The sequence below is a fragment of the Vicia villosa genome, linkage group LG2 (genome assembly GCF_029867415.1).
Source record: "Vicia villosa cultivar HV-30 ecotype Madison, WI linkage group LG2, Vvil1.0, whole genome shotgun sequence".
NCBI lineage: Eukaryota > Viridiplantae > Streptophyta > Magnoliopsida > Fabales > Fabaceae > Vicia > Vicia villosa.
This window is the reverse complement of record NC_081181.1, coordinates 27,476,531-27,494,945: the sequence shown is the minus strand read 5'-3', so window position 1 is coordinate 27,494,945 and position 18,415 is coordinate 27,476,531. Positions and strand designations below refer to the sequence as shown.

General features: G+C 33.0%; 1 protein-coding gene across 1 annotated transcript; it reads right to left on the bottom strand.

Annotated features, from left to right (window-relative positions):
* Nucleotides 1-4,589: 4,589 nt before the first annotated feature.
* On the bottom strand, nt 4,590-5,543 carry LOC131648752 (uncharacterized). The gene has a single exon (XM_058918482.1). It carries the CDS (start codon nt 5,541-5,543, stop codon nt 4,590-4,592), a length of 954 nt encoding a protein of 317 aa, XP_058774465.1.
* Nucleotides 5,544-18,415: the final 12,872 nt, after the last annotated feature.

Sequence of the window (18,415 nt, the reverse complement as noted above, 5' to 3'; positions counted from 1 at the left end):
TCGCTTCGAAGGCATTGGAGGCTTCGAACTCTGAAAAGTGAAAAGGAGAAAAATAAGCGCTATTCGTAAGACGTGCAAGTTGGAATATGAAATGTGTGTGTACCGTGGGTTTCGCGTCAGTCGTAATAGAATCGCTCCCACTTGGCTTATTGCTCTTCGAGGCCTCAGAATCTTTCTGCGCAGCAGTTGCTTTAACCTTTCTCTTTCGAGCAACAGCTGTAACAAAGATTGGAATTATTATTTCGATAAGAGAAAGAAGAGTCAGTCTAAAGATTAACTAGACCCAAACCTTCGGGTATTGGAGTCAAGACACGAACGTGTTCAAGATCTATATGAAGATGCCCTTTGAAAGTATCCAGGGTATGCTTAGTCGGGACCACTCGTTCAGCGCGTTTTTTGGTACTCTCTTGAAGAATTTTGAAAGCATTCCCACACACGAACCAGTCTGGGAAAGGAGGACTTAAAGCCACACCAAAATCAGCACTTGGTAGTGGAGGGAATTTTGGAGGATTAAGTTTAAATGCCACTTCATAACGTAGTTCTAGTCGAACAGACGGGGGCAATTTCAACTTATCCAGTTTTGCAGAAAACTTTTCACATAAAATAACAGCAGCTTCGCGAACGGTCCGACTAAGATCATCAGGCCTGTAAATAGTTTCAAAGAACTTTTGAAAAGCTTGAATTTCTTTAATGTGAGTTGAGGTACCTTTGTGGAATTTATCCTGCACAGCAGTAAAAGCTTCAGTTAGTTCTCGAGTAAGGCCTTCGACATCATAGATTTGTGTGGTATAATAATCTGACCACCATTGTTGAAAATCTGGAGTGGAATAGAAAGCAGGAACGAAAGAGATAGGAGAAAGGGTGAGAACATCAGTATATCTGGCTATCTTCGTATCACATTCATCTTCAGTTAGATATAAAGTACGGAAGCACATGTGGTTCCTTTTGTCATACAGACACTTAGGCTTCACTTGGACCAACCCAAACTGTCTCGACACAAGATTTGGCTGATAGCAAACGAGGATACATTGACCTTTGGAAGGCCGAAGGCGGTGATAGAATAACCTCGGGGTAAGAAAAGCTTCCCAAATAGCCAAAGACTCAGCTTGGTGATCCGGAGATGTTGCAGGAAACTCTCGAGTAAACCATTCAGGACTTACAGCTCTTCGTACAAATGGAGCCATTGAAGAACTAAACTGGTAACGTTTAGCAAACATCATTACATATGCTAAGAAATGTTCACAAAGTTTCCCAGTTTCTTCTTTCGGGGTTAACAAGGCCAATCTAGTCCCTTCGACAGCTCGATTTTTTATTTCTGGAACTTCTTCGTTGACGACGCCCCGGAATGGGAGGTGAGCTTCGAAGGTGGCATTAAGCCACAATTGTAATAACCAGAAGGGACCAGCAAAAAGGAGAGATCTTGTTGTGTAAGTCTTTACAAGGTCTACAGCTTCACCAAGGTTTTCGTAAAGAAATCCTAGAATCAATTGGCTCAGGTTCAGTTTCTTACCATCATGTAACTAATTAGCCATGCAAAGATATCTTTTCGCTACTTGTATGGACCTGGAGCAGAAAACACACCTCGAAAGCCATAATTCCAGGAAAGCAATATGTTCTACGTCAGAGACTGCAGCATTTGCCTGATCATGATATTGCTGGATGAAAGCAGTATAAGTGACTGTAGCTTCGTTGAAGTTGATAGTATCAACATCCAAGACATTAGGATCAAAGGTTTCGCCAGTCGGTCGAAGCCCTGTGATGGCAGCTACATCGAAAAGGGTTGGAGTAATCATTCCACATGGAAGGTGAAAGGTATTGTGAGAAGCGTCCCAGAAATGGACTGACGCTACTAACATAGTTTGGTTATACTCTAAACCAGTCTTGGACAATTGAATTACGTCATAAATCCCTAACTCTTGCCAGAAAGAAGCCTTCTGTTTCTCCACTTTGGCTAACCAAGAATAGTACAGTTCGGGATCTTTTGCTAAAGGGATTGACCTAAAAACCTTCACAAAATTGGTTACATAATCTAACCTAATTTTCTCTAAGGCTACGGGAGGCGCAGTCGAAGCCCCTTCTGCAGGGTTAGAATCCTCTAAGATTGGATTACCTTCATCGTCTATTTTAATCTTGCTAACCAGAGGCCTAGTCTTATAATACGCAGGAAAGAATTTATTTGGTGAACTATTTTCTCCTGGTAACGGGCCCATGAAAGTATAAGTTTTTCCAGAAAGTTCAAAAGGGATGATTACCTGAGAAGCGTAAATGGCGCGTTCCTCCGCAGTATTCGGATTTGGTATGTATTCTTGGTTCCCCATTTGCATAGGTTTTTAAAGCTTCAGAACTGGTTGGAGAGCATTTGAAGAAGACGCCATTGAAAGATGTTTGATTTGAGGAAGAAGTTTGGAGGCAACCAAGTACGGTCTTTTCTGAAAAGAGTTTGAAGGAATAGAACTGAAAGGGAAAAAGAGAGGAAAAGACTAAGTATTTAAAGGTTTAACGGAAACCCTTTCAAATCTTTTGGGTAAAGACTAAAGGACACGCGACAAGTATTGATTTAATCCAACGGCGATCGAATAGTCACCAGCTCTATTCCTAGGATATAGGAGTAATGATCATAAAGTAAGGTCAAGACGTGGGAATGTAACTGTTGAGAAGACGTTTTTGAAAGCGACAAGACGTTTTGGAAATAGAGTCATAATTGATTATGACATCAATTATTAGTCTCGGGACTCTAAGAAAGCAAACGAAATCCCATCATGGCAAGAAACGCCCATTTCTCTCGTTTGTCGAAACAGGCATTTATTGGGGGCAATTTGTTAGCTGGAGATTTCGTTTAAGAAGTTGATCTTCGAAGGTTTTAAGTTCGAAGAATGATGGTTACTGATGACCATCTTCGAAGATTTAAAAAATGGCTACTGATGGCCATGCTTCAAGAAAATGTCTAAGTTGAAACGAAGGAGAGAAGTATCGAAGCTAACACGGAAGATATCTTTGCCAAGACTTAGACATTTCGCGGAAAATTACATAAAGTACTGAAGCTTAATGTATTTCCGTAACATTTTCGAATATAACTATATGGCCACATGTCGAAAAGGACTTGAGCGGGAAGATTTGAATTGCGAAACAGTTTATGTAACTGCACATAGACAGATGGCATCCCCAGAGTTCTCGTGGATAACGTGGCATTAGATTATTGTATGACCGTTAGGGTCAAATTTAGTATAAATAGGAGTCTTAATGATAGGATTTCGTGTGTTCATTTTGTACAAATCACTCACATATCGCTCAAGTATCAAGTTTTAAGAGAAAGAGTTCGCTGAGAAATGTACGTATGACACCACCAATTTGAATACATGTGTATTTACTTTTATCAAATATCTTTTCGTTTTCTTTACTTTCCTTGTTTAAACTTTTACTTTCGAAGTCATTTAGTTTCATGCACATTACTTTCCTGCAATTTATATTCTTGCGACTTACATTCTTGCATGTTAATTTTCTTGCAATTTACATTCTCGCAATTTACATGTTTTCTTATTACGATTTATGCGTCGAAGTTACACTAACTCATATAACCAGCGTTATCTCGAATGATTAGTCATTTGAACATAAATTTCTCGAAATCAAAACAAACAGGTATGTACCAAATCACATCAATAAACCTTTCGTTTGACCATGTCCTAGGATCAATCTAGTCGATCCTGCGAGTAACCAAATCATATTTATTATAGTTTGGAGGACTAGCGGTTGTTTACCGGAAATCACCGTAAACAGGTAGTCACAACTCTGGGTCTGATCATACTGATGGTGAGGATGGTAGTAGTTCTGGTTCTGATGTAAATTGATTCGTTGAGCTGTAATTTTTTTTTGTTCTACTCTACTGTCCAAAGCCCTGGAGACTGGTCTTTGCTTTCTAATTTTATATTGAGCATGCTCTAGAAAAAATTTCTCTTACAAATAAAAAAAACAATGAAATAACACATAAACTAAGAAAATATATTGTCTGTTGTTTTCAAATGTTATGGAATAAAGTCATTAACAAAATTCAAAATCTTATTCATTGTCAATAACAAAAATATCAATCATTATTACACTATCATTATATGGTCTACTCTTGGAAGGAAATTCCTATTTAAAAAATTCGAGAGTTTTGGTTTCTCTTTTTTAAGATGAGAGTTTGGTCTCTTCTTTCCATAATCACTCGAAACAATTCACATATCGTTTTCTCCTTTTGGGGCAAGTAAAATATGGACACACAAGCAATGTCAAAGTAACATGTTAGGAATAAAATATACATATTATTTGTTGTTTTCAAATGTTATGGAATAAAGTCATTAACAAAATTCAAAATCTTATTCGTTGTCAATAGCAAAAATATCATTATTACATTATTAAATCAAATTCTAAAATTTGCAACAAAAAAAACGTTAAAAATACCTATTTAATATATGTTTGCTCTAATAAGAATACATAAAATTCAAGATGATAAGCAGAAAGGGTTAGTTAATTTTTAAAAATAAATAAAACAAAATCAAAGGAGATGACTTTTTTTCCCTTCATATTTTTAGAAACTAATTCATTCCACTAAGCTAAATCATTATTGGTAGAGGAGGATTCACTGAAATTTGAGTCTTGACACAAAATATAGCCTCACATATATCAACAATTCCTCTTCCTTCATTCTCAAAATTGACATTATGAACTTCCTTAGTATCAACATTATAAGATTTCACCTTATCAAACATTTTCAAAAGAAGCTCATTTTTCTCCCAAAATACTAGTGGAACACAAGGTGAACTATGCTTTATAGTTCTAACTTTGGTCCAACAAGAATCCACACCACCACCTCCATGCATTGCCCAAATGTCAAAGTTTGCATTTTGATCACAACAATTACGACAAACCAATGTTATATATTCATTCAAAACACCTAAATATCTTCCACTTGAAGAACTAATATCAACATCTTTTGGCAATGCCACCTTGGTAAGAATTCCACCTCCTACATCCAATCTAACAATTGTTGTAATCAAGCCTTTAACTTTTCCCCACCAATAATAAACCCCTTTGAAATGCATTGCAAAAGAACAAGTATCAAATTCACAACTCCATGGATTACCACTTTCAATTATCTTCCAAGAATCACTTCTTAAATCATATTCTTCAACAATATAATTTTTACAACGACAATTGTGGTAGCTAATCCACATCCTAACAACCTTAATTAAATCATTGTTTCTATAATCATGTCCCATTCCGACACCTAGTATCATACCATCTTTGATTTTTGCAGCCAAACATGACGATGGAAGAAGCCTCGTCTCTTTCGTTGTTGGATTGCATAGAAAAACATCTCTTCCACAAGAAAAATCTGTGTACAAACACATTAATCCGTTGCAAGAATTGGAAACAACATGATGTGAGAGATTTGGCAAAGGTATAGAAATTTGCTTTGGAGAAGAGCCACCTTCTAAAGAATATAGTTGGTGGTTATAAGGGGATAACCAAAGACGTAATAAAACCAAGTAATCTTTTTGAGACATGATGAAATTATGATTAAGTTCTTCAAGAAAACCAACCAAAGGTGTGAAATAATACTACTATGTTCTTCACCCTAGTTTCGTTCAAGTTACTTTTTTTTCAATTATTTATAAAAAATATATAAAAGATCTTATTATGATTTTTTACATAGTGATTTTTTTAGTGATTAATGATATATAATTTTAGATTATGATTAAAAATATATTTGTGTCAATCTTTCTATTTGATAAATAGTGATTTTAATTTAAAAATTATTTTGGTGATTTGATTATTATTTACTTTTGACTGAAAGTGTTTAATAATCAAATCCGTCAATTTGATTTGATTTTCAATTTTTTATATCATATCTTTAAATTTGATTCACATAAATTTCACATATAAAGATTTTAATAGGATAATAGAGCAAACCAGAGATTTTAAATTTAATAAAAAAATATTATTGTTAAACCCTTTTAAAATCAAAGTCGCCATCTTTCTCAATTTATATGAGGCTTGTCAATAACTCTAATATATCTATTCTAAAAATATAAATTTTAAGGAATTTTTTTTTGTTTAATGTATTAATATTATTGATTAACCATTAGTTTGGCTTCAACTTTTTCTTATAATATTTTCCTTTTCTATACACATTATTAATTTATATTAGATTTGTTAAGATTCGTTATAAAATAATATTATATTTGATTTAAAATTAAATTAAGATTATATTTGCTAAAAATATATATCTTTAATTTTAAAAATATAATATAATTTAATTATTTAAAAGGGTAAAAATATATATTCAATAATAATAAATTCAAAATAAAAAATACATTAAAATTCAATAAATTAGCGCTATTACATTATTTGATTCAATTTTGAAATTATGAAAAATTTAATTATTTGATAAACAAAAAAAAAAAAACTAACTCGTAAATATATTTTTGGGATAGTAAACAAAAAAAAAAATTAATAAAAATAATATACCAAAATTCAATATAGATTTGATTCTATTAAATAGTATAGTCTATAGAAAATTACACAACAATATTATTTGGGTTCAGACCCTAAAAAATTAGATCAATAATTGCCAGAAAGGATTGTATAGGGAAAAAAAAAACATGGGTTTGGTTTGCTTTATTTATCGTAGTAAGATTTTTTTTTTAAATTAAAATACTTTTTTTATCACTTACAATTATTTGATTTTGGCTGTGCCTAATTATTAATTGTAAGATGAATGTTCATTCAAGAATTTTCCGTTATAAATGTTTAAATCTGAAATCTTTCAATTGAAACTTTTAATAATCAAAATATTTTATTTGATATAAATTTTATATCTGATTTGATTTGCATGAAAATTTATTTTTGAAAAAAAAAGATAAATAAATCGCTAAGGATTTATATTGAATTGGGATTTCAAAGAATTTTAATAGATCTTTTATAACTTTTGTTGTGGTATTCAACCAAATATGTATGAAACTTAAATAAATCTTGTGATATTTTATTAATATAATTAGGTTTTCTTTTTTCGTCCAATTAAAATTAATTGATATTAAAAATTTTATAGGTGTTGATGAATTCTCCTGTAAAATAGAATTTGAGATATATTATTTTGGTTAAAAATACATCCACTATCAATCTCATTAGAGAAAATTTTATTCTATGGATCTATTTGATATAAATAGCGATTGACTAATAAGTTAGTTGATAGTTTATAGCTGATAGCTTATGACTGATAGTTAAGATTTATAATTTAATATATAATTATTTAATTTGAAATTAAAATAAATTATAAAGGATAAAAATGAGTTTATGCTAAAATAATAAGAATAAAAAAAGAAGAAAAATGATAAGTTAAAACGCTATTTAAAATAGCGTTTGAAAAATAAATTATATGCTAGTAAAATAAGTTATAAACTAGTGATGAAAAAACCGTTACCAAACAGGTCTAAATTGTCATATGAGCTTATAAACTATAAGCTATAAGACATAAGCTCAAAATAACTGTTACTTTTTTCTATTATTGTGCTTTATTATATGGTTAAATATGTTTTTAGTCCCTATAAAATTATCTAAAATGACTTTTAGTCCCTATAAAAAAAATTAACTTTTAGTCCTATAAAATTATATTTGCACTCAGTTTTAGTCCTTGAAGAGGGACCAAAAGTGAGTGCGAAAGTGATTTTATAGGCACTAAAAGTTAATATATTTTTTATAGGGATTAAAAGTCAAAATTGAGATATTTATAGGGACCAAAACCATATTTAACATTTTATTATATTATTCACTTTTTATTTTATATTATACGATGTTTTTTTATCAGCATGTTTACCTATATGAATCAATTATTATCATGTCCAAGTTACTGCATATATTTCTTGAATATTTATTTTATAATTAAAAAATTATTATTATTTTTTTGAAGAATAGTATTCAAACTTTAATTTACAAAATGATTAATATTAAAGATATATAACAAAGTTAATGTATTGAATTCCACTAGTATACACTTTATTTTTAACAAAATGTAAGCCAAAAATACACTCATTTTTTTGCCATAAATTATAAGCAAATATATATCAACTTCATTTAATTATTTTGTTTTAGAAATGTATAATTTTCAAGTGAAAATTTAATTTAAATTATATTTAATTTATTTTGTCTCTCATTTTTTACATAATTAACAACTAATTTAAATTGTTTTAATTTCTTTTTCATAAATTTTATCTCAAGAAAAGTAAAAAAAAGTATGAATTCAAATAATTATTTTTTAATTTCTTAATAGATGTGGAAAAAGTTCTTATAATTTATATTTTATTACGGAAAGGGATCAATTGAGAGGAAATGGGTCACAAGTAGATATTTTGATCCAAATTTATGAAGAGCAGTCGTTGTGATGTTTTTAATTAAGGGAATTACTAATCCCACCCTAAGTGGGGAAAAGTAATCTTATGAAAATTAAATTTGGCCCTCAGTTTTCAGAGATGCATCTCCATACGCACTATTCGATTTACTTAAAATGTTATAACTGACCCACACCCAATATAATTTTCAAATATTACTATAAAGATACATTTACGGATTCATACCAAATAGAATCTGGATATGCATCTTTCTAACCACACCAGACACTAACTTTAAAATTTGTTTTAATGATGCTCAGATAAAAATATCTACATTTTAGTTATACTATAATGAATTAGACCATACAACCTGTAACACCCTTCTAAACCCACAAATATTTCGTGTATAATTTACGAAAAATAATTCCAAAAAAATACCACTCAAGGGTGTCACACTTCATAGAAAATATCACAATAGCATTCATGCTTCATAACACGATATTATTATAAAACATCAAATTTAATAATTATATTCAACTTGATGTTGGAACTTCATATCTTCAGAGTAATTTGAGCAGTCTGAGAACTTCAATAGATCACGTTGAAATTTTATTGTTCTTTGATTCAGAACTTTATTATCAGAGTATAATTGGCAACTTGTTCATTGGTGCTTCAGAAGTTGAGTACTTAACATCAAAACTTCTTTACTCACGTGTTACATTCAATTTTGCTTCTGAGCTTCAGAAGTTGAGTACTCAGCATCAGAACATCAAATTGAATATAATTATTAAACTGAACAATAAGGAGTGTACAAAAATCAAGTCAAAATGATTAAATTTGCTAGGTTAAATAAATAATCAAAGTTGTAAAAGAAAGTGGATAAAACTAGTTATAAAAATAATACTTTGTAGCCAAAGGGTCTTGAATCCAGGCCCTTGTATTCACAAGTTAAAAGGTTAACCACTGGGCCACGCGCCAGTAGTGATAACCAAATGCACTCAATTAACAAAATAGTGAAACAAGTGATAAATACCTAAAAAAATAAAATAGCGCAAAAGGTCTAGGGCGAGGGGGATTCGAACCTTAGACCCAAGGCTCAAAGGTGACAAGAAGCGCGCGTTCTACCACTGGGGTGGCTATACATCCAATGGTAGAATTGAAAACCAATAAGTATATTTAAATTAATGCCCTAAAATCAACGTTTCCACTTCATCTTCAACCTTGAGACAAACCAATTTCCAGAAATTTGAATTTGTCCATCTCTCAACCAATTGCAAAACTTTAAACATGAAACTTGCTCAGTTTTTTTATCACGAATCCAACCATATATCATTCATCAATTTATTTAAATTGTATCTCCTTAATTTTGCATAAAATGCTATGAACCCTAACTTTTCAAAATCAAATTAAATGACATTTAATGATGATAAATAACAAAGAATTGAGGGCTTTTGATCCTCACATGATGATTAACAACATAGAATCGAGAATTTCCATAAATAATGCTTAAATGAATGAATTCGAAATTTCAAAAAACCTTACCAATTAGAGAAGGTTCAATGCCTCTTGAATCACTTCCAGAAGCAACGCATGGATCCTAACAGCTTCGTGGGACCTTGGTGAAGCTAAATGAATAATTTGGATGAATAATATGGGAGAAAACATCAGATCAAATGGATGTCTCTAATTCAAGTTGACTTGATTTGCTTCACGGTGAAGAAAGCTTGCAAGTTATAGTTCCAAGATTTTGGTATGCATGATTCATGAACATTATGGTGGCTCTTCTGAGTTCTAGGGGTTGCTTGTTGGTTTTGTGATATTCTAAGGTCAGAAGCAACAAGGTATGGGCTCAAGATTAAAGTTATGTGATTAAATCCTCTTTATGGAAATGGAAGTCATGGCTTTATGCTTGAAATGAAAATGATCAATGGATAATGATCAAATCAATTGGACAATGCTTCATTAACCTGTGTAATCTTATGATTAGAGAGATATTCGCAAGCAAGAGTGCCTGAAAAGAAGGATTATGCAGATTTGGTTTATGATTTGCTCAAGTTCATGTCTTGCAAATGACCTATAATTCAAGTTTGAAAGGCCAACTTCATCTCTTCAAATCTCCTAACTCACACATGTAATGAATGAGTTCTTGTACTTTTTGGAAAGCCCAAAACATCCTCTATAACTTTTATGTCTGGATTTTTCTTTGAATCATAAGGAATCATTGTTGAAAATGGCCTCAAAGTCAAGAACTTTTATGTCTGGAGTTTTCATTTGAGACATCAACTTCATGGCTTCATAACTCAAAATCCTTGCACATTTTGGGAATACATCATCTAAGACAAAGTTGTTGTATGAAATTTCCTCTTTAATTTGATCTTTGGAGCATGAAAAATGGTGACTTGATGAAAAAGTTACATGCCTTCAGAGTTGGGTACTTGAACATGCAAAAATTCCCTAACTTGGAAAAATCTTCAAAAACCCTGATATTGACTTTTGAAACTTTTGATTGATTTTCTTGATTAAAATTGATCAAATGACTTCAATAATAATAATTTCATGATTCTTGACCTTAGGACTCCATAGTTGACCAAAATTCCTAAAAGTCAAAGGTAGATCTTGCACAGTTGACTTTTGTCATTTGAATTGTAAATCTTTCAATGCCAATTAAATCAAGCTCCTCTATCCAAATGAATGATATGAGTGGGATAAAATGAGCCACTTGAGATCCTTGAATCATGTTTTGAGCCATAAGACCATGCTTTGACCAAAAGTCAACTTCCCAAAGAATTAGGTCAAAACCCTAATTGATGTACCAGATGAATTTGAAAGTTGATGATCTTGATTGAAAGCACTATTGAGCTTGAATATGGATGAGGGGAATCACTTAAGCATATGAGAAAGTTTGATTTCCTTTGGGAGCCACAAAACCCAAATTACCTTAGCCTTCTTGATTAATCACCTATCTTGTGAAGCAAGCAAGCAAACAAACACTTTTTTTGGTATACTTTGGGTTAGCAAATGACGCACGATTGATTTTATATGGGATGAATGATGATAATGAAGATCACACTCTTATAGATTTAATGCAAATGAAGTGGGATCTTAGGGTCAAAATTTGGGGTACGACAGTGGTACACCTTATTTGTGCATGATGTGTCTTTAAAATTAAAAGAGAATACTATTAAATGGATATAACAAATAAATAAATCAGTCCTACAACCATGTTTTACACTCACTGGGAAAATAGTGATCTATAATCCCTTATTACAAGAATCCCCTTAAAGAAAACTTTGTTTAATAAACAAAGTAAATATAGCTTTTCCAAACATCAAGATTAATATCCTGCTAAGAAAACGTAAGTCTCATACCTTAGATACATAGGCAGTATGTTATCCTCCACCTAAGTGTAATATTACTATGTCATGATATTTCTGCCATGAATATGTCATGCCTAAGGATTGGAAAATCCTATGAAAAACATGTTGGTTTCCCACTAAGTATGACACTTTTTCTCATCATGTTATGATCAAAGAATCAATGTTTTAACTTAGAACAAATATCTTGATGGCATGCTCAAGTATGTTTTTAGGATATCTTTTTCTATGTCATGATACCCATGTTATGTATAAAATTATCCCATATTATGACATGCCTAAAATATACATCTTATGGAACCTTGTTTGTACACACTTTAAAAAAAGATAAAGTATGATGTTTCTCTCTAGTATGATAAATTCTATATCATGATACTTGTGCTAAAAGCTTTGTATGTCTTCCTGCCAATGTGCATGCCATATTGTTAAGACTAATATTTTAGGGATTACATGCCATACTTTAAAAAAATTGTTTCACATCTAGGAATTATGTTGTGATACTCTTTGTGACATATACATGCTTTGGGATATCATTCCATGATATTTTCTATGATATGCTTGCTAAATATTTTTTTTTTATATTATGACATGTTATTGCTTCATTAGTTTTGAAAAATGATTGCATTACATGTATGCTCATACTTGCACTTGATAAATCGTTATGCCATGACTAAACATCTTTTTCTCATCAAGAATGATTTTTTTATGCTTCCTTATATAACATGATCTTTGTCATAAATGTATCTCATCACTACATGCTCTTGCACAATTCAACACTTATGATATTTTGTAAGCATGTCATATGATCTATCTTTGTTGTGATGTTTGATATTATTACATTTATTTACATTTTGTGCCATAGATAAATAGAATACATTTGCATCTTTTACCCGCCTTTTTGATTTTGACAAAGGGAGAGAAGTATACTCTCAGGGGGTATACACTCCATCTATCTCAGGGGGAATGTTATCACTCCAAAATATATTGCTTTGTGGAACCTTGTTTTGCAGGTAATATGTTTTGTTTTGATGATGATTGTAACACCCCGAAATTGGATTTAATTATTTAATATATTATTTAATTTATTTGGTTTGAATGTATGAGTCAAAGGCGATTATCGTGTTGGGATGATTGTTTGGTTAGAATAAATTAAGAGGATTATGTATATATATATATATAAATAAATAGAGTTTCTAACTATGCATTATTATTTAATCTACCATATAAGAAAATTTATACCTCTGGAAGAAACCCCTTTGCCCTACCTTCTATTTTTACCACCTCCCCAAATTGGGGGCAAATTTGGTCCTAAAATTACTTTTTTCAACTTGTGATGTCATGTAATTGGCTTTCAACTAAATGGTTGTTGTTTTTTGCCTTAGCCCATTATGAATGAATTTATGATGTCATATGCTTTTAAGTCAGCTTCTTTGTACTATTTTCTCTTATTCCCATAATAACTTTAATTCAAAAAATTTTACCTCTATTTCACATCACTTTTGGATACCACATAATATTCGTTTCTCTCTCTTTCTCATACAGTCTGGATACCACATAATCTTTGTTTCTCTCTCTTTCTCATTTATTCCCACATTTGTTCGTCTTCTTCTTCAAATCGCTCAACAACGATGATGGGTTAATGTGCGATTTCGATTTCGTCTTCTTTTTTAATTTGTGAATACGGTTTTCAATTTGTGATTAGGGTTTTTGTGAGGTTTATCCACAATATTCCTCAAATTTTTGAGGTTTATTTTTCACTCTATTGTTTTACATTCAATTCAAATTCATCACATCCTTCCGTTTTCCCCTTTTCAGGTCGTCACTACTATCCCTATCATTGATAAGTTTTTGTTACTATGCTTTTTATTGAATGTGTCTAATTGTTGAATATTGTGATGTGTTTATTTTATGTTTTAGGGTTCAATGTGGAAAGTTCTAGATTTAGAGGTTTTGGGCAACAAGGCCCATAGCAGATTGTTAGAGGTCATGAACTGATTCTTTTGTGAGGTTATATTCATGTAACATTACTTGCAATTTGGTTATCATGAATTAGTTTTGTTCCATGCCATTTTTTCCCTGTAATAACTAAAAATTGATTTTTAATAACAGTGTTTTGACATAGAGAAATCTTGATTATTGTGATGGTTAACATGTATGCAAAAACTTTGTTGTGGTTACATGGTCTAGCTGGGACTGTTGTGTGATGCTTGAATCTAAGTGTCGTTTCAAGAAAAGGTGGAAGCCACCTTATTTCAACCGGTAAATGTTGCACAGTGTAAATTGTAACTTATGTTTATTAGGGCGCGCGTAATTTCAAAACTGACTTTTGTTTCTATTTAACTTATGTTAGCTGGATTAACTTGAGGATTCCTTTCAGCGAGGTATTTGGTGATGTGAAGTGCAGACGGGTGATCGATCACTGATTTGGAAGCAGTCTAAAGAACAGCAAAATGTTTACCCTAAAATGGGGGAATTTTGATATCTGCAACAATTGGGAGTTTGAGTTAGCGGTTAGACATTGGTGATTCGAGTTTGTCGTGTGTTTGTGGGTCCGTTAAATTAATTAAATTATTTTTGTTTTTGCAGCACTTCTGGTTGCCTATTTGGTTGCAGCACTTTTGGTGCCACTACACATATGGTTATAATCATGTGGCTCTCTTAGGGATGCAGAAATGATGCTTGATCAACTAAGTTTGCTTGGTAAAAGAAGTCACAATTTTCTTAGTCTATAAACTTGTAAATTTTTGTCTAAATTAAACTAAATATTTGTATAACAGTACATGTATGTATTCCTTAACATTTTGTCATCCGACACTACAAATACGGTTATAAGAGCTCAGGAGTTGTTGAGGTCAAGGATAGATCCTTTGCAACTTACATTTCAGCTGGCAAATCTTATTATGGACAGATTCTTGACACTTTTGAATTGGGCTGCAGCATCAGGTCTGTTTGGTTATGTTAGAACAAGATTTGTTCTGATCAATATTCTTAGTTTTGATGATAACAAGGATATGAATTTTGTGTGAGATAATGTGGTACTCTAATACATTGCAATCTCCCTTTCAGGAAATATATAAAGAGTATGCACAAATCAGCGCTCAGAAGCTTTGTCTCAGAAGGTTCAGCATGCAACATCAGAACATGGTCTGGCAAGACATCAGAAGATGGTCAAAGCAGAATCAGAACATGGGTCTATGGAAGCATCAGAAGAACTTGAGATCAGAAGCAGAAGCACTGAAGTTCTCATGGTATCACGCTCAGAAGCACTTCAAGGTCAGAAGACAAGAAGATGTTATGCACCAAGTTGTTTGACTCTGATGATATTCAAACGTTGTATACACAAACATCAGATCAGAAGAAAGTACAAGTGGCAGGCTACGCTGACTGACAAAAGGAACATTGGAAGCTATTAAAGGCAACGTCAGTAGACACAGCGTGAACAAGGCTCGAGGTAGTTGACAAAAGCGTGAAACATTAAATGCAATGTTGTACGGAATACGCAAAGCATTAAATGCTCCCAAAGGTCATCTTCTCAAGTGCCTATATATATGAAGTTCTGATGAGAAGCAAGGTTGACGATTTCTGTGAATATTAACTTGCTAAAACGCTGTTCAAATCAAAGCTCAGAAACTTCATCTTCATCAAAGCTCAATACATTGCTGTTGTAATATATTAGTGAGATTAAGCTTAAACGTTAAGAGAAATATCACTGTTGTGATTATAGCTTTTCAGAAGCATTGTAAAACTCTTATTTGATTACATTAATTTGTAAGCAACTAGAGTGATCAAGTGTTGATCAGAATACTCTAGGAAGTCTTAGCTTGAGTCTAAGCAGTTGTAATTAGAGTGATCACGTGGTGGTCAGGATACTCTAAGAAAGTCTTAGCTTGTGTCTAAGCATTTGTTCCTAGAGTGATCAGGTTGTGATCAAGATACTCTAGAAGACTTAGTCGCGGACTAAGTGGAAAACCATTGTAATCTGTTGCGATTAGTGGATTAAATCCTCAGGTGAGGTAAATCACTCCGTGGGGGTGGACTGGAGTAGTTTAGTTAACAACGAACCAGGATAAAAATAACTGTGCAATTTGTTTTTATCGTTCAAGTTTTTAGACTACACTTATTCAAACCCCCCCTTTCTAAGTGTTTTTCTATCCTTCAATTGGCATCAGAGCGCCGGTTCTAAGGTGCAAGCACTTAACCGTGTTTAGAAAAGATTCAGGAAGAGAAAAACGCTTCAGTAAAAGATGTCAGGTGAAATTCCAACAGATCCACCTGCATCTACATCTGGCTCTGCTGAGCAATACAATGGTAACAATGGTTATACTAGACCACCAGTATTTGATGGTGAAAACTTTGAATACTGGAAAGATAAACTGGAAAGTTACTTTCTTGGTCTAGATGGTGAACTATGGGATCTTCTGATGGATGGTTACAAATATCCAGTGAAAGCTAGTGGAGTAAGGCTTACAAGGCAAGAAATGAATGATGATCAGAAGAAGCTTTTCAAGAATCATCATAAATGTAGAACTGTTTTGCTGAATGCTATCTCTCATGCTGAGTATGAGAAGATATCTAACAGGGAAACGGCCTATGATATATATGAGTCATTGAAAATGACCTATGAGGGAAATGCTCAAGTCAAGGAGACTAAAGCTCTTGCTCTAATCCAGAAATATGAAGCCTTCAAGATGGAGGATGATGAAAACATTGAGAAGATGTTCTCAAGATTTCAAACGCTAACTGCTGGATTAAGAGTTTTGGATAAAGGCTACACCAAGGCTGATCATGTAAAAAAGATTATCAGAAGCTTACCCAGAAGATGGGGTCCAATGGTGACTGCATTCAAGATTGCCAAGAATCTGAATGAAGTTTCGTTGGAAGAGCTTATCAGTGCCTTGAGAAGCCATGAAATAGAGCTGGACGCAAACGAGCCTCAAAAGAAAGGTAAGTCTATTGCATTAAAATCTAATGTTAAAAAATGCACTAACGCTTTTCAGGCTAGAGAAGAAGATCCTAAAGAATCAGAATCTGAAGAAGAAGATGAACTGTCCATGATCTCCAGAAGGGTAAACCAACTCTGGAAGAGCAAGCAAAGGAAGTTCAGAGGCTTCAGAAGTTCAAAGAGATTTGAACGAGGAGAATCTTCTGGAGGCAGAAGAAATGACAAGAAAAAGGTCGTGTGCTATGAATGCAATGAGCCAGGACACTTCAAAAGTGAGTGCCCAAAACTTCAGAAGGAAAATCCCAAGAAGAAATTTCATAAGAAGAAAGGTCTTATGGCAACATGGGATGATTCAGAATCAGAATCAGACTCTGAAGATGAGCAGGCAAATCTGGCACTAATGGCAACAATGGATGACGGATCAGAATCTACATCAGAATCAGATTCTGAAGAGGTATTTTCTGAACTATCTAGAGAAGAGTTAGTTTCCAGTCTAACAGAACTTCTGGAACTCAAGTCTCAGATTAGAAGCTGAAAAAGCTATTTGAGTTTGAATATAAGAAGCTTGAAGTGGAGAATTCTGAACTGAAGGAAAAAGTTTTAAATTTATCCAAAAATACTGGATCTCCTTCTGTCTCTGAAAAATCTACTCCAAGTCTGAACAATATTCTGAAAGAATATGACTTAAGTTTCAGAAAGTTTTTATCTAGAAGTATTGGCAGAAGTCAACTTGCTTCTATGATATATGCTGTGTCAGGAAACAAAAGAGCTGGCATTGGTTATGAGGGTGAAATCCCATACAAGCTTGAATCTGTGGATGATATGAAAATATCATACAAGCCTCTGTATAACCAATTTAAATTTGGCCACTCCCATGATATTAGGCACACATCACATGCTCAAAGCTTTCACATAACACACACCAAGAAGCATATGACAAAACCTAAGAAATATCATGGAACTCAAAACATAAACTATCATTCTGTTCCTCCTATTTCATATAATGCTAAACCCAAGTTCAATTAGAACTTGAGGAAAACTAACAAGAAAGGACCCAAGAAGATGTGGGTACCTAAGGAAAAGGTTATTCCTATTGCAGATATCCTTGGCTGCAAAGAAGGAAAAGCACAACATGTCATGGTACCTGGACTCTGGATGCTCGCGACACATGACAGGAAGAAGGTCTATGTTCCAAGACCTGGTGCTTAAATCTGCTGGAGAAGTGAAGTTTGGAGGAGATCAGAAGGGCAAAATTATTGGCTCAGGAACTATAAAGTCTGGTAACTATCCTTCTATTTCTAATGTTCTTCTAGTAGATGGATTAGCTCATAACTTATTGTCCATAAGTCAATTAAGTGACAATGGTTATGACATAATCTTTAATCAAAAGTCTTGCAAGGCTGTAAGTCAGAAGGATGGCTCAATTCTATTTACAGGCAAGAGAAAGAACAACATTTATAAGACAGGTCTTCAGGATCTTAAGAATCAGAAGGTGACTTGTCTTATGTCTGTTTCTGAAGAGCAATGGGTCTGGCACAGAAGATTAGGACATGCTAGTTTGAGAAAGATTTCTCATATTAACAAACTAAATCTTGTCAGAGGACTCCCTAATCTGAAATACAAATCAGATGCTCTTTGTGAAGCATGTCAGAAGGGCAAGTTCTCCAAACCTGCATTCAAGTCTAAGAATGTTGTCTCTTCCTCAAGGTCGTTAGAACTTTTGCACATTGATCTGT

Excerpts from the sequence above, each read along its gene's own strand:
- LOC131648752 (XM_058918482.1), bottom strand. The coding sequence starts at position 5,543 with ATGTCTCAAAAAGATTACTTGGTTTTATTACGTCTTTGGTTATCCCCT.